The sequence below is a fragment of the Gigantopelta aegis genome, chromosome 4 (assembly GCF_016097555.1).
Source record: "Gigantopelta aegis isolate Gae_Host chromosome 4, Gae_host_genome, whole genome shotgun sequence".
NCBI classification, from domain to species: Eukaryota; Metazoa; Mollusca; class Gastropoda; order Neomphalida; family Peltospiridae; genus Gigantopelta; species Gigantopelta aegis.
Window position 1 is genome coordinate 43,445,508 of NC_054702.1, and position 15,539 is coordinate 43,461,046.

General features: G+C 36.9%; 1 protein-coding gene across 1 annotated transcript in view; it reads left to right on the top strand.

The window, feature by feature from the left end:
* Window positions 1–15,539, top strand: part of LOC121370585 (tetratricopeptide repeat protein 27-like) — a 39,435-nt gene extending 23,896 nt beyond the window's left edge. Inside the window, exons 16-24 of the mRNA XM_041495903.1 lie at window positions 1,201–1,299; window positions 2,022–2,074; window positions 5,957–6,035; window positions 6,814–6,900; window positions 8,764–8,877; window positions 11,635–11,718; window positions 11,887–11,998; window positions 14,714–14,814; window positions 15,373–15,539. Coding sequence (XP_041351837.1) covers window positions 1,201–1,299; window positions 2,022–2,074; window positions 5,957–6,035; window positions 6,814–6,900; window positions 8,764–8,877; window positions 11,635–11,718; window positions 11,887–11,998; window positions 14,714–14,814; window positions 15,373–15,492 — 849 coding nt within the window. The 3' untranslated portion in view covers window positions 15,493–15,539. The remainder of the gene's footprint in view (window positions 1–1,200; window positions 1,300–2,021; window positions 2,075–5,956; window positions 6,036–6,813; window positions 6,901–8,763; window positions 8,878–11,634; window positions 11,719–11,886; window positions 11,999–14,713; window positions 14,815–15,372) is intronic.

Sequence of the window (15,539 nt, forward strand, 5' to 3'; positions counted from 1 at the left end):
GAGAATAGTCAACGAGCTACGAGACAATACCGTTGATTTTGCACGAGTGAAGTAATGTTGGCCTTCAGAAGTGCAAGATAAACAGTATTGCCGAGTAGCGAGTTTATCACCCATTTTCAATCTTTATCATTTTATGGAAGATTTTCAAATGATACTCTTATTGAAAACAATTTTGCAAGTTGAGAACAAGAGGCATTGTTGTGTCATAGATGTGCCGTATGTATCACTGATGACGCAACTAGTTGTTGATGTGACTGTCACCATGAAAAATATTTGTACACTTAATTAACCGCTGCACACACTAAAACGATCACCTAACAGTGTGACTTCAAAGCCTATAGTGAAGCACTGATTATGACGTAAAAATATATCTAGGGGAGAAATGTTTTTTTCTTCCCTAGGGAAAGATCATTTTTGTTTTCCCACTTTTCTCTGCCCATATGGATAATAATAATAGAATCGATCACCATTGCAAGGTATAGATAAGGCAATTCCAACCCGAGGGACAAAATGTCTTTTGTGAAGGCCAAGGTTTACCGAGGCCTTTACAAAAACATTTTGCCCTGAGGGTTGGAATTGTCTTATCTATACCTCACAACAGTGATTGATTCTTTTTCTTGCCCATTTAATTACAGTAACAAAACATTAATTTGTTTATTGTTGAACGATTCGTAAACTGTTCACCTACAAACGATGAAACTCATTTAATCATATGCTGAAAAATATAGTCCAACTTATGCAACGACATAAAAATCCAACAACTAAACAATAAACATAAAGTTGAAAATATTAATTTGTTTAAATATTTTTAAAAAGTGAAATGGCAAACAGAATTTTGAATACCATGAGTTATGACGTCAATCGTTGTAAAACATGAGTTATGACATCACACGTATGTAGAAATCGTCTAGCCCTAGGGTCAGACAGATTTTTCTAGCACTGTGCAAAAGCTGGATAACCCTGTCCAGTGGGCAAGAATATGTGAGACATGGCTGTGCAGGTCTATATGTTTATCTGTCTTTATTTGTCTTTTCACTATTTAGTACATTGCATGCAAACCATCATGACAGATGTGTACGTTATATTGTAATGTAATGTAGACACCTGTATGAGCTTGACTGGGAAAATATTAGCACTTTCTTGGAATGTTTTGCATTCTGTTGTTGAACATTGATCGATGTTTGAATATTTTGTTTGTAGATACCAGTGTGGTTTACATATGGGTGTACAGCAATGGCAGCCGAAAAGTTTGAGATTGCAGTAAAAGCCTTCAAAAGATGTGTTAACATTGACTTTGATGTACGTATGATAAAAGTATTTTAATGTTTAACATTTTGACACATGCGTTTTTACATTGTATGGTGTCATAATGCTTGCATGTTGCAGAATACCAATATGTTTTCTGCTGCTTTATGTGTAACACAAATGAAAGGACATGCTGCAAGTAAGAATGGTTTCAGTGTGCGAATGATGTCCCTAACCTTGTCACGGGGATTACTGGGCCATTTTATATAATATAAGGGTCTTCTTTTTATCCTATCTAGAACACTCTGTTTATTGCAAATAACTTAAAATATCTTTCATTGGTGAGACCAAATGTATAAGTTGGATATAGGTCATGAAATGGAGGAACATTTACTTCAGGCTTATACTAAAAATAATGTTCATCAAAAAGATGTGTGTTTTTACTATATTTATTGCTTTCTGTTTTCCAATTTTTAAAGCAAATAATATTGTAAACCTTGGATGAAAATCTTTTTTTATACAGTGAAACCCCTCTAAACCGGACACCCTCGGGACAGTCCAGTATTAAGAGGTATCAGTTTTAGAGAGGTGCTTTTCTGCACCGATATTTAAAAAAGGACCGTGAAAAATGTCCGGTTTTGAGGGAATTCCAGTTTACAGAGGGTTCAGTTTCGAGAGGTTTCACTTTATATGTAAAATTTAGAATTTTTACAAAATTAACAAACAAAAAAATTAATATCAACACTTTTACCTCATGAATATTTTGACTATTTTAGAATTATGAAGCTTGGGCCAATCTTGCGACATCATATGTGAAACTAAAAGACTTGTAAGTTATCGGCTTTAATTTCCTTGTTTTAGTTCAACATGGAATCAGTTTACATAAAACAAACCCTCAAACTAATCAAGTAACACCATTGTGACAATTTTGAAGTGCTAATTTGAATTGGTTTAGGATATTTGATGCTTATTGTATGAGCATACATTCAGTGACAATAACATTTCATTTCTACTTACTTTCATGCTTGTATCCAATTAAGGTTCAAGCACGCTGTCCTGGGCACACACACCTCAACAATCTGAGTTGTCTGTCCAGGACAGTGGGTTAGTGGTTAGTGAGAGAAAAGAGGTGTGTAGTGGTCTTACCTATTGAGTCGTTATAACTCGCTCTGGGTGGGAGCAGATACCGGGCTGCAAACCAAGTGCCTACCAGCCTTATGTCCGAGATAACCGAGTCCGGTGACAATAATAAATTGATCATAGCGTCAGCAGTAGTCCAGTTCTCATGCATAACTAGAAAGTAGAAGATTAAAAATATTTGTAAACCAATCTTTGCTTCTTAAGAATATCAATCAAATGTTGTTGACTGAAAATTAACATGATAAATAATACATAAAAATCATAACATCTCTTAGATTTTCCCTACTTCACTGCTGCAATTTAAACTAATTATGTACAGATTGGTAGTATTTTAAAGCACTTTGTTTTTCATGTACCTGTCTTTGGGATGTCATATTATGGTATGGTATGACTTCCTTATCAGTTCATATTAGATCATCAAACCTTGCATGCAAGTACAACTTGGGATGGGTGTACCATAACTAGGTACATGTTACTGCACATTAAAAAAAAAACCTTGTCCAGGCCATATCTTCCTTATCAACTGATATAGAATAATCAAAAGTTGCATTGAAGTCCAGCTCGAGATGGCAATTTTATCATGACCTACTTTTCATCAAGGTGTTCTTGATGGACCAGGGTTTCTTTCATTTTTTTTGCATTTTGCTGCCCCTTCTACATTTTGCCACCCCTCTATTTTTCTGCACCCCTCTTGTTTTTTCTCCACACTATGCAGAGTTTTTCCACTATGAAGTGATCGATCTGTTTACGTGTTGCAAACTTAACATGAAAAACCCAAGCCTCCTATCATGCAGTTCTCTAAACCAATCAAGCCATATCTTGCTATGTATTAGCTGATTTTTCATGTCTTTAAGTACCATCCTGGAAAGGGGGCGGGATTTAGAACATTCGGTACAGTGCTCGCTTGAGGTGCTTGCGTTTCAGGATCAAACCACCTGGGTGGATCCATTCAACTGATAGGATTGTTTCTCGTTCCAACCAGTGAACCACAACTGGACAACGGCCGTGGTATGTGCTTTCCTGTTTGTGGGAAAGTGCAAATAAAAGATCTGTTGCTGCATTAGGAAAAATGTAGCAAGTTTCTGCTGATGAATACCTGTCAGAATTGCCAACTGTTTGACATCCAATAGCCAATGATTAATTAATCAGTATGCTCTAGTGGTGTTCTTAAACAAAACAAACAATCCAGGAAAGAAGGGTTGACAAATACAGTGTCAACAAAAAAGGTATAAGAGAGTACAATATAATAGTGATGTGTATGGAAACCCAATACAGGCTTTAATAGCTTATCATTACATAATTTAACCAGTATTTTTAGCAGCCTCTGTTACGTCCCACACCAGTATCCATTTTTGTGTCCTCCACCTCAGTGTGAGCACTGTCAGTGTCTTCTGACTGTGCGACACATTTTGGTGGAGTGTAAGCATTTGTCAGTAATTCAAAAAGATTTATTTGGTCAAACAAATGTGATGGAATCATTTCAATTCCATCCAGAACTTATTTTACAATTTTTACGTGATACGTAATTATATCTATCTGTGATATTTGTATTTTTACACAGTCCTTTACACTGTGTTTTTATTTGACTATTGGATTTTTATACTGATGTTGATCATCACTTTATTTTTCCATTACCATAGTTTGACACCCAATAGCCGATGTATTTTTTGTTCTGGGGTGTTGTTAAACATTCATTCATTCCATTTTGTCTTTGATACACACAATAAAACTTATGTTTTATTTGAGCAATGAAAACATATATTTTTTATATTTGTTGTGTAAGCAATCTCTGGCTGAAGCCACTTATTTGGTGCCAAGTTTGTCACGTGATCAAAATGGTTATTTGTGTCCACTGCCTTCTGCTATTTAGTCCTCAATTGCAAAATCTGATTTAATTGGTCTAACTGATGATGTTCACTTTAATACTGACATTAGTTTATTCTGAAATTCCAAATAAAAGATTGGGAAATTTTTCATTTTATTAGGTATATCACCACTTTAAAAAAAACCCAGAAGTATCATTATCTATATTGGGTGATAAAAAATATTTACACTGCCTTTATAAAAACAAAACTAGCTTGCGATATTGGTGCAATCAATTAATTTGAAGAAGATAGAACTAAAAGAACAACACATCAATGTTATCCCAAATTAGAGGATCTAGTTAAAAAAATCATTATTCATTTTTCAGATATCTTGAAATCTTTATTAAATTTCATGAAAACAAATGTTTGTGCATGATAGACCAACATTATCTCGATGTACATTTGTGTATCTATATACTTTTCCGGTTCACCTACATAAAACTAAATGTTGAGTTGGCTTGTACATCATACAAGCCTCTTTGTACTAGATACTGAGGGGCAAAATAAGGGGTCAGCCTATCCACACCGTCAGCTAATACTCAATATACGGTAACCAATCTTCCAAATATTTTTATGTGGGGGTTTTTTGGTGTTTTTTTAGCTGGAGGGTATGTCATGCTCCCCCTTTAATTTTCACCTAATGAGAACATTGCACAGATTACGGGACATTAAAGAAAATCTTGTTCCTGTCATATCTTCCTTATCAATTCATACAGGATCATCAGACTGTGCTTGAAAATACGACTTGAAAATATAACTAAGTCACTATGACCTACTTTTCACAAATTACTAAACATTAAAGGAAACCCTTGTCTAGGTCATATCTTCCTTTTATCAATTGATATGGGATCATGAAACCTTGCATGCAAATACAACTTGGGATGGCAGTGTTTTGTATACTATTACTAGGTCACTGCGATCTACTATTTAGGGTACTACATAATACATCTGCAATTACTAGGTTATCACCCAGGCCTACTTTTCACTGTTCTAGATAACTTATCTTCTGTCACAGATAAATCATATAATTTGTCTGGATTCTGAACATCATAGGAAAGTCTTGTTCAGCCTTTGAAGAAGCCAAGCAGTTTACTTTACCAGAAGTAAACAGTACATACCTAAACTCTTTCTTCGTCAGTATTAATGTGTCACCATGGTATCCATGCTACAAAACTGTTGTGATAAAGATCAGTAACTTCATTAATCAATCAGCACCTTCTCCAGTGGGTGCAGTATCATCATTAGTTGGTCCAAAACAAACTGTGATAATTAAATTTCCGTTACATTCACTACAATTTAACGTCATCCCATTGGTCCAGTCGTAGCAACGCTAGTTTGTTCATTTCTTGATGAACGTAAAAATATCTGATGACGTCACTTTATAATCATGGTTCTTTGTTTTACTAAGCTTTATTGGTTAAGAACCATGAAATAATGCAAAATAAAATATGAACTTTTAGTGTTATTATTAGTAAGCATGTTTCAAAGTATTATCTGTTATTTCTTTTACGTTATTTCTTTTACGTTCATCTGGGTATGAAAAAACAATAATAATCCGCAAATGTATGTAAGAATGGCTTTGCCCATATGAGCATAAACAAAATAACAGGCAATCCTTAAAATTGCATCTCTTTGCACAAGTTTCACACAATTATAATCTAACCATACACCATCACTAAATAAAATAAATGTTTATTGTATTTCAGACCAAAAGCTTTTGCAGTCTTGAAAGAATCCATTAAGTGCAACTATGACAACTGGAGGTTATGGGAAAATTGCCTTATTGTAAGTTTTTCCTTGAATATTCACATGTTGATTGTAAGATTTGTTTTCTGGTGACTAGCTGAATAATAATGTTTCAAAAACACAATGATACTTCTGATTTACATGATAATTTTTCATTTATGTGCTTGCATTATAAGAAAATGTTTTTAAAAATAATTCCCCAACAACCCAAATAACCTTTTCTTTATATCATACTTAATATTCTCAATACATCATATAAAAACCTTTACATTTTGTTTCATATTTAGGATAGCTTAAGCTTCTGTCTTCTTTCAATTTATTTTCATATTTATATCCAATTAAGGTTCAAGCATGCTGTACTGGGCACACACCTCAGCTATCTAGTCGGTCTGTCCAGGACAGTGGGTTAGTTGGTAGTGGTTAGTGAGAGAGAAGTCTTACACCTACCCATCGAGTCGTTAAAACTCGTTCTGGATGGAAGCCGGCTTTGAACCCTGTATCTACCAGCCTTATGTGTAATGGTTTAACCACGACACCACTGAGGCTGGTCGCTTAAGCTATAAATAATGTATCTAAATGCTTAACAGTAGAGAAGAGAATTGTTTTAAAATTGTTAGTCAGGTCAGGTCAGGTCATAGGGTTTTACGTGCACATTCAGAACAAGCTGTTGTAGCGCACGCCTTTCGTGGGCACAAGAGCCGGCCTTGGCCGGCCCCTTTGTCCAAGACAGGAAAATTGTTAGTTAATTCAAGATAAACATATACTGGGCAGTTTGAACATTGTGTTTATCAATAAGAATAACTTTATTACAATGTAGATTGGTGCAGACTGTGGGGAGTTTAATGAAGTGATCAGAGCTTATCACAGATTGATGGACATTAAGGACAAGTGGACAGACTTAGAGGTATGTAATTTAAACAATTATTAAATATGTAGAATTTTGGTATTTTTCTGTGTACTGTCCAGAATGTAACAGTCTCAATAGTGTTTCTAGTTGCTTTACATTTAAATAAAATAAATATTAAAATTTTCCTTGTTGCTATTAAGGCCTCCATATTGGACTCGAGTATTCGAAAGTCAAACTCGACCCGGACCTGAGTACCCGACACTTACACTAGATGATAATGAGACTTGGGAATAAAGTGAAACAGCATCTTAAGTCCAGTGCTGAACATGGATGCCAAATCATGCGATTGTATTGCATTTCACACATTCAACTTTTGTTTTTCCTTCATGTCTGTTGTGAAATTAATTGTTTCAAAGAGCATGATCCTTTAAAAATGTAACAATGGTGGTAAGCTATGTTAAAACTTGACGTTTACAAATTTCTAATTGATTTGAAGTAATGAGAGTGCTCCAATTCCGTGATTAATGATGTAATCGAGTTCAGTAAACTTAACTGAATATTAATCCTGTGAGTTATTTCATAAAAAACTTAGTATTTCTTGCTAAATGTTGTCGAGCGGAAATGCACGAGACGTACTATTTCCGGTTTGCTACCACTGGATGCCCCTTAGTGTTATTGCTATAGTAAAACGATGATGTTTTTTGAGCAAATGTTATGATTATATAACATTGATATTACAAATTTGACATAGATGTGGCTATTTGTGATCAGTTGTGTATTGTCCTGTGTTTTTCTTGGAGTATATTTGACGTCATACTAGAGATTCAAAAAAGACCAGACGTCAATGTTGGGGTATAAATAGAACTGTTAGCAGTTGTAAACGGTTGGACCAAATTTTGACAACTATCACTGATCGAGCTAAACTGCACAGTTATAACGTTTCATTGAATATTTTTCTTACATTTTGGACAGCATTCTACTTCCAATAAATTACTTTAAAGTAGTTTTGTATTCCAACTCAATCAGCATTAAATTTATCCCAGTGGTCAGAGATATCTTGAGTAATGGGCGATTGTCTAGTCTCCTGGTTTGTTACCAGCACTGCAATACTCAAGAAACATATTGCCTAGTTTTTGGTTGTTTAAATAAGGTGTATTCCATTTGTATTAAATATTTAGTTCTTTTGCATAAAACTCTTAATTAACTGGTTTGAGAGCATCTTGATAATGGGTGATTGTCTTCTCCTGGTGGCGTTAGTCGGTCACTGATGAACATTCAATGGATAATGGGCGACTGCCTAGTCTTTTGGCTGTTTAAATAAATAGGAGATTTTTAACTGTGATACTTGTAATTGACATCACTGGTTAACTATATGTTTTCATAGTTTAGTGTTAATAGTATTCTTAGTTCATAACTTTGGTTGATATCTTAATAATATTTCATGTATAAAATTCCTGTGTTTTCAATGCAATAACAACCCGTCTTTAAAGTGACATCTTGTTGTCTTGTTCATTTTAACTATTATTTTGTGGTAAACGCCTTCATGGTCACACGTAGTTCGAGCGTGCGGCACACTAAAATCGTAGAACCCATTAGGTCTAGTTGCACGACACACGGCCACACAACTCGCACGCAAATTCTACCACAATGTCTCACAAGCCCTATAATGTAACAGGTGGCAAGTATATAGCAAAATTACATACAAAGATATAATTAAATGAGTGCTCTTCCTTTCATGAGTACTCGAGTCCTGTGAACAGACTTGAATCCTGTGAACAGACTCGAGTCGTGCTAGACTTGGTCCATGCCCAAGTACTTGAGTACCCGTGGAGGCCCTAGTTGCTATATTAGTTGATGTTTGCAGCAAATGTTACTGACTATATGGTGTTACATTTGACATGATGTGGGTATGTTGATCAGGTTCTGAATATCCTGGTTCGGGCTGTCACTGAGAACATCCCTGATACAAATGGGACACCAGCTGGTAAACTGAGACCTGCACTGATGGAACTGTTTGGACGAATCACTTCTAAGGTTTGTATTTCTCAGCATACATTTATCCCAGTGGCAGAATATCAGTCCAAGCTATGTTTTTACCAGCTGCAATAAAAGATACATACGGCTAAGTAAGGTTATTCCATTTTATCATTTTTAAGCATAAAACATAATTAGAGATTTGAATCTTTGATAAATTTCTTTTCCATCAGTCTCATCATGATTGTCCTAACAATTTACAAAGTTAGGAGCATTAAAAAATTGGCCAGTAACTACCAAATGTTTGACATCCAATAGCCAATGATTAATTAATCAATGTGCTCTAGTGGTGTCATTAAACAAAACAAACTTCTTCTTCTTCCAATTTTGTAAAAAAAACTTAGTTGTAATCTCAACTAAAATTAGAAATTTAATCTTTTCCTCCTAGTAAATACCAAATACCAAATTTCATCTAAATTAATGGGATCATGTTTAATTTCCCTATTTTGAGGTTGATTTCTTCAAAATAAAGTAATAAAATGGCATTACCGCATTGCATTGGCATTATTTGTTGACATTAATATGTACATGAGTAGAGATGGCTCATTGTTGTTAACAAAAAACCCAGTAGATATGTTACCAGAAGGGTTTTGCTTTGCCACTGCATCCAGAAATCCACAACAGAGAGGTGGGACGTAGCTCAGTGGTAAAGTGCTCGCCTGATGCACGGTTGGTCTGGGATCGATCGCTGTCGGTGGGCCCATTGGGCTATTTCTTGTTCCAGCCAATGTACCACAACTGGTATATCAAAGGCTGTGGTATGTGCTATCCTGTCTGTGAGATGGTGCATATAAAAGATCCCTTGCTAGTAATGAAAAAATGACTGTGTCATATTACGAAATATTTAACATCCCATAGCTGATGAATATTAAACCAATGTGCTCTAGTTGTGTTGTTAAACAAAACAAAAGTTAACTTTTCCACAACTGATGTACTATTCCTCTCTGCTAATTGGAAGGAGTAGCGACATTGGGGCAGGTGGAGCTCAGTAGAGTAGGTCAGAATATCAATCACCTTTGGTGATTCCACCAGTCTTTTTCTGTCCCATTCAGACTGATGTGCTGTGTGCAGTTCTGTCAGAAAGTCCACATAAAAGATCAGTTGTTGCTGTTAGGTAGGAATAACCTTCTCACTAGATCCAATGTTGAAATAATTATATGTTAAATACCAAATAGTTGTAAACTGTGCTGAGGAGTGTTAAACATTGTTTCATTTCCTTGAGAAATTTTAATGGCCACCACAATAGTAAAATGACCCAATGACTTTTATTTTTTGTACCTAAATTAAACGTATATTTTAGTACTCAGTAATTCCTACTGAATAATTGGTTCCATAGATGGGGCGGGATGTAGCCCAGTGGTAAAGCGCTTGTTTAATACACGGCCGGTTTATTTCTCATTCCAGCCAGTGCACCATGACTAGTATATCAAAGGCTGTGGTATGGTATGGTATGATGCATATAAAAGATCCCTTGCTACTAATGGAAAAATTTAGCTTGTTTCCTTTCTAAAACGTAGCCCAGTGGTACAGCGCTCACTTGATGCGCGGTCCGTTTGGGATCGATCCCCGTCAGTGGGCCCATTGTGCTATTTTTCACTCCAGCCAGTGCACCATGACTGGTATATCAAAGGCCGTGGTATGTGCTATCCAGTCGATGGGATGGTGCATATAAAAGATCCGTTGCTGCTAGTCGAAAAGAGTAGCCTATGTAGTGGCGACAGCGGGTTTCCTCTCTCAATATCTGTGTGGTCCTTAACCATATGTCTGATGCCATAAAATAAAATGTGTTGAGTGCGTCATTAAATAAAACATTTCCTTCCTTTCTAAGATTACCAAATGTTTGACATTCAGTGGCCGATGATTGGTGGATCAATGTGCTCTGGTGGTGGTGTTAAACAATTTTATTTTTTTTACTTTTGGGTACATACATGTATGTGTGCAGAGATAATCCAAGATGGATGCACAAAATGGCCACCTTTATATTAAATAAAATAAAAAGTGCTAAAATATTTAAGTTGAGGCTATGACAATTTGTTATTCATTTCACTATACCAGGCCATAATTAGAATTGAAAAAGTAGGAGAAGTGACTTCTCCCTTCCCAGAAGAAATGGGAGAACTTTGATAAAATAGGTGAAATGCATTTGTAAAGTTTTGCCATGTTCTGCATTCATTCAGAAAAATTCTCATTTATACCGATTATTTTTCAATATAAGATACTACGACTTCAGGTAATAAAATTTAAACAAAACAGTTGAAAACGTGATATTATTAGATAGTTGATAATGTGTTATGTTATAAGGAAAGTGGTAATTAGTATTTTCTGGCATTATTAAAACAAGGCTTGACTGGTCACTGCAAACGGCACGACATGTGTCGATGTACAGTCTGGCGCCAAAGTAGAAACACGGACTGACAAGATGCTTAGTGACACTAAACAAGTTGGGGTCTTGATGTCTCAAATATTCCAGCGACTTCAACTTCTCACTCCTGCTAAATCGATGACTTAATTTGACTTTCAGCGAAGAAAACGTTCATTTCTCTGGCTAGATTAGGGCCTGCTATAAGTATTAAGAGTATTGAGCTATGCTATCGAGTATTTCAAATTCACCCAATTTGTCTGAGTAATATGATATATTTTGTGTATAAGTAAACAATATTGATTAAAAACCATGGTATGATTTATCACTTGGCTGCACGATGGTAATTTTGTTGCCAACATTGGGAATTTAATACATTTATATCAATTGTTTTGCAGATCACAAGTGAAGCAAGAATATGGCAGATGTATGCAGAACTAAATTCATCGGGTTCCACAAGAGATAAAATAACCTCAGAAAAGGTGATTCTTTTTATTGTACAAAATTTATGAATAATAAAATAAAATTGATGTATAAAAGAATAAATTCACTGTAATGAACATATTGTACATGAAGATATAGTTGATGGATAAGTAAAATTTTGTGCAGTGCAGTTTATCACTTATCTTATATACTATTATTACATTTAGACCTTGCAGTACCTACAGAAAGCTCATCGTTGTGATATGCAGAAATCGGACTGGGAGAAAAACATTGATAAATGTAAAGAGGTTGCTGCTCTGTCTGCACAGTTAGCTAAAGGTGAGTGTTAAACAAAGAAAAACTAATAAAATTCATCGGGACCTCATGGAATAACAGTTTTCCTTGTATGCTAAACATATTTAACCTTCGAGTTTTCTTCGCACATTTTATTACAAAAGAAAAAATATTTATCACAGTGGTTATTAGATCTAAATTATAGTAATTGTGACACTTAGTTACCAGGAATAACAGCAACATCACCTCAGCACATTTTTAAATTACAGCTTTATGGTTATTTTGACTCTTGGTCAAAAACAGAAAACCTGACAAACATGTTTATAAGGCACGGTGGTGCAGTAATTCTAGATCAGATATATATTATTAGCATTTAGCCTACCAGCATTTGTCATGATGATGGAACTGGCCTCGGTGGCATCGTGGTTAGGCCATCTGTCTACAGGCTGGTAGGTACTGGGTTCGGATCCCAGTCGAGGCATGGGATTTTTAATCCAGCTACCGACTCCAAACCCTGAGTGAGTGCTCCGCAAGGCTCAATGGGTAGGTGTAAACCACTTGCCCCGACCAGTGATCCATAACTGGTTCAACAAAGGCCATGGTTTGTGCTATCCTGCCTGTGGGAAGCGCAAATAAAAGACCCCTTGGTGCTAATCGGAAAGAGTAGCCCATGTAGTGGCGACAGCGGGTTTCCTCTCAAACTCTGTGTGGTCCTTAACCATATGTCTGACGCCATATAACCATAAATAAAATATGTAAAATGCATTTTGTGATATAAAAAACAACAGGATAATCAGAAACACTTCGATTTCTACGGAGATTGATAATTTAAACAATAAAATGTAAGTAATGTTTGATTTTCGTGATCATGAATGGTTCCAATAATGAAAAATATGCCATAATGTTTAAAAACTAGGGTCTGTCCCTTTAAGTTATCCAAAAAGACAACAGAAATCTCCCCCAAACTGAATTTGTGACAGGATAGTGGAACTTTTTTCTGGAGAAGACTAATATATGTTTTATTTAACGACACACTCAACACATTTTTTATTTACGATTATATGGCGTCGCAGAGGAAACCTGCTTTCACCACTTCATGATTAGCAGCTAGGGATCTTTTATATGCACCATCCCACAGACAGGATAGTACATACCACGGCCTGTGTTACACCAGTTGTGGAGCACTGGCTGGAACAAGAAATAGCCCATTAGGCCCACAGACGGGGATCGATCTTAGATCAGTCACTGTACCACTGAGCTATGTCCCGCCCTCCACTGACGGGGATCGATCTTAGATCAGTCACTGTACCACTGAGCTGTTCCCGCCCTCCACTGACGGGGATCGATCTTAGATCAGTCACTGTACCACTGAGCTATGTCCCACCCTCCACTGACGGGGATCGATCTTAGATCAGTCATTGTACAACTGAGCTATGTCCCGCCCTCCACTGACGGGGATCGATCTTAGATCAGTCACTGTACCACTGAGCTATGTCCCGCTCTCCACTGACGGGGATCGATCTTAGATCAGTCACTGTACCACTGAGCTATGTCCCGCTCTCCACTGACGGGGATCGATCTTAGATCAGTCACTGTACCACTGAGCTATGTCCCGCCCTCCACTGACGGGGATCGATCTTAGATCAGTCACTGTACCATTGAGCTGTTCCCGCCCTCCACTGACGGGGATCGATCTTAGATCAGTCACTGTACCACTGAGCTATGTCCCGCCCTCCACTGACGGGGATCGATCTTAGATCAGTCACTGTACCACTGAGCTATGTCCCGCCCTCCACTGACGGGGATCGATCTTAGATCAGTCACTGTACCACTGAGCTATGTCCCGCCCTCCACTGACGGGGATCGATCTTAGATCAGTCACTGTACCACTGAGCTATGTCCCGCCCTCCACTGACGGGGATCGATCTTAGATCAGTCACTGTACCACTGAGCTATGTCCCGCCCTCCACTGACGGGGATCGATCTTAGATCAGTCACTGTACCACTGAGCTATGTCCCGCCCTCCACTGACGGGGATCGATCTTAGATCAGTCACTGTACCACTGAGCTATGTCCCGCCCTCCACTGACGGGGATCGATCTTAGATCAGTCACTGTACCACTGAGCTATGTCCCGCTCTCCACTGACGGGGATCGATCTTAGATCAGTCACTGTACCACTGAGCTGTTCCCGCCCTCCACTGACGGGGATCGATCTTAGATCAGTCACTGTACCACTGAGCTATGTCCCGCCCTCTACCGACTACAAATAAGCAGTTATAATATATTAGTCTTGCACTTTACACTTGCAAACTAAAAAGGGTACATTTTTGTATTATCTGTCCCCACCCCATCACAATAACTATGACAGTGGTTGATAAGCAGCCGTAATGGCCTCGGTGGTGTCGTGGTTAAGCCATCGGACATAAGGCTGGTAGGCACAGGGTTCGCAGCTCGGTACAGACTCCCACCCAGAGCGAGTTTTAATGACTCCATGGGTAGGTGTAAGACCAATACACCCTCTTCTTTCTCACTAACCACTAACAACTTACCCACTGTCCTGGACAGACAGCCCAGACAGCCCAGATAGCTGAGGTGTATGCCCAGGACAGCATACTTGAACCTTAATTGGATATAAGCACGAAAATAAGTTGAAATGAAATGAATGAATAAGCAGCTGTGGCTGGCTGTAATGAAAGACTCGGTGCTAGCATTAAGTAAAAATGGCGTCTGGCTACAGTTGTATGTTTGTCTCTTCTAGCCTACCAGCAGTGTGCCGAGTTGACAGATGATCACACTCAATGTCTGCAGATGATGTCTTCAGCAAAGCTCATGTTGAAAGGAATCACCACAAAAATCAAAGTTAGTTGTTTTCACTAAAAAAAAAATTCTACATAATTTGATTTTTTTTAAATGCATGCATCCATGCATCCACAAGTGAAACAGCTGCCAGTTATGTCATGCTGGAACCTTAATATGTATCCAGTACAAACAAGATTTGGTATTTAAAGGCTATTTGAGTTTTGTTTTAAGCACCAAGTTACAAAATTTACAAGTTATTTTTCTTATTTTGGAAGATTTATTGTGTTATTGTTGGCACCTGTAATTATCTTAGAATTCCTGCTTGTAGTCTAATATTTTGTTATTTTGTTTTTTGTTATTTTATTTCCAAACCTGAACCTCATTTTATTTTTTAAATATCAAATTTGGTAACAAAAAGATACATTACTTTTAACACATCATGCTGGTACATAAAACAATGACATTAGAACAGTAACAACTAGTCTTGAGAAAACTTACAATTAGCTTTTTCTTTTGTTTGAATGAATATTTCAGACATGGCTTTTAAGACAAAACTGTTACAATAGACTATTTCTTTTTGTATTTAATTTGCTAATATTCATGTATTTTTGGTTGTAGCAACAACACCTGGATCCTACAAATGAAACTGTACCAGAGGATCTCGAAAGGTTGTGTGGAGAACTTGAATCACAACTGCAAGTGGTTGTGTCAAAAATAGAACACATTAAAGGGTCCTAATATTTTTAAAAATATATTTGGAAGTAAACTTTCATATTTAAGAGACA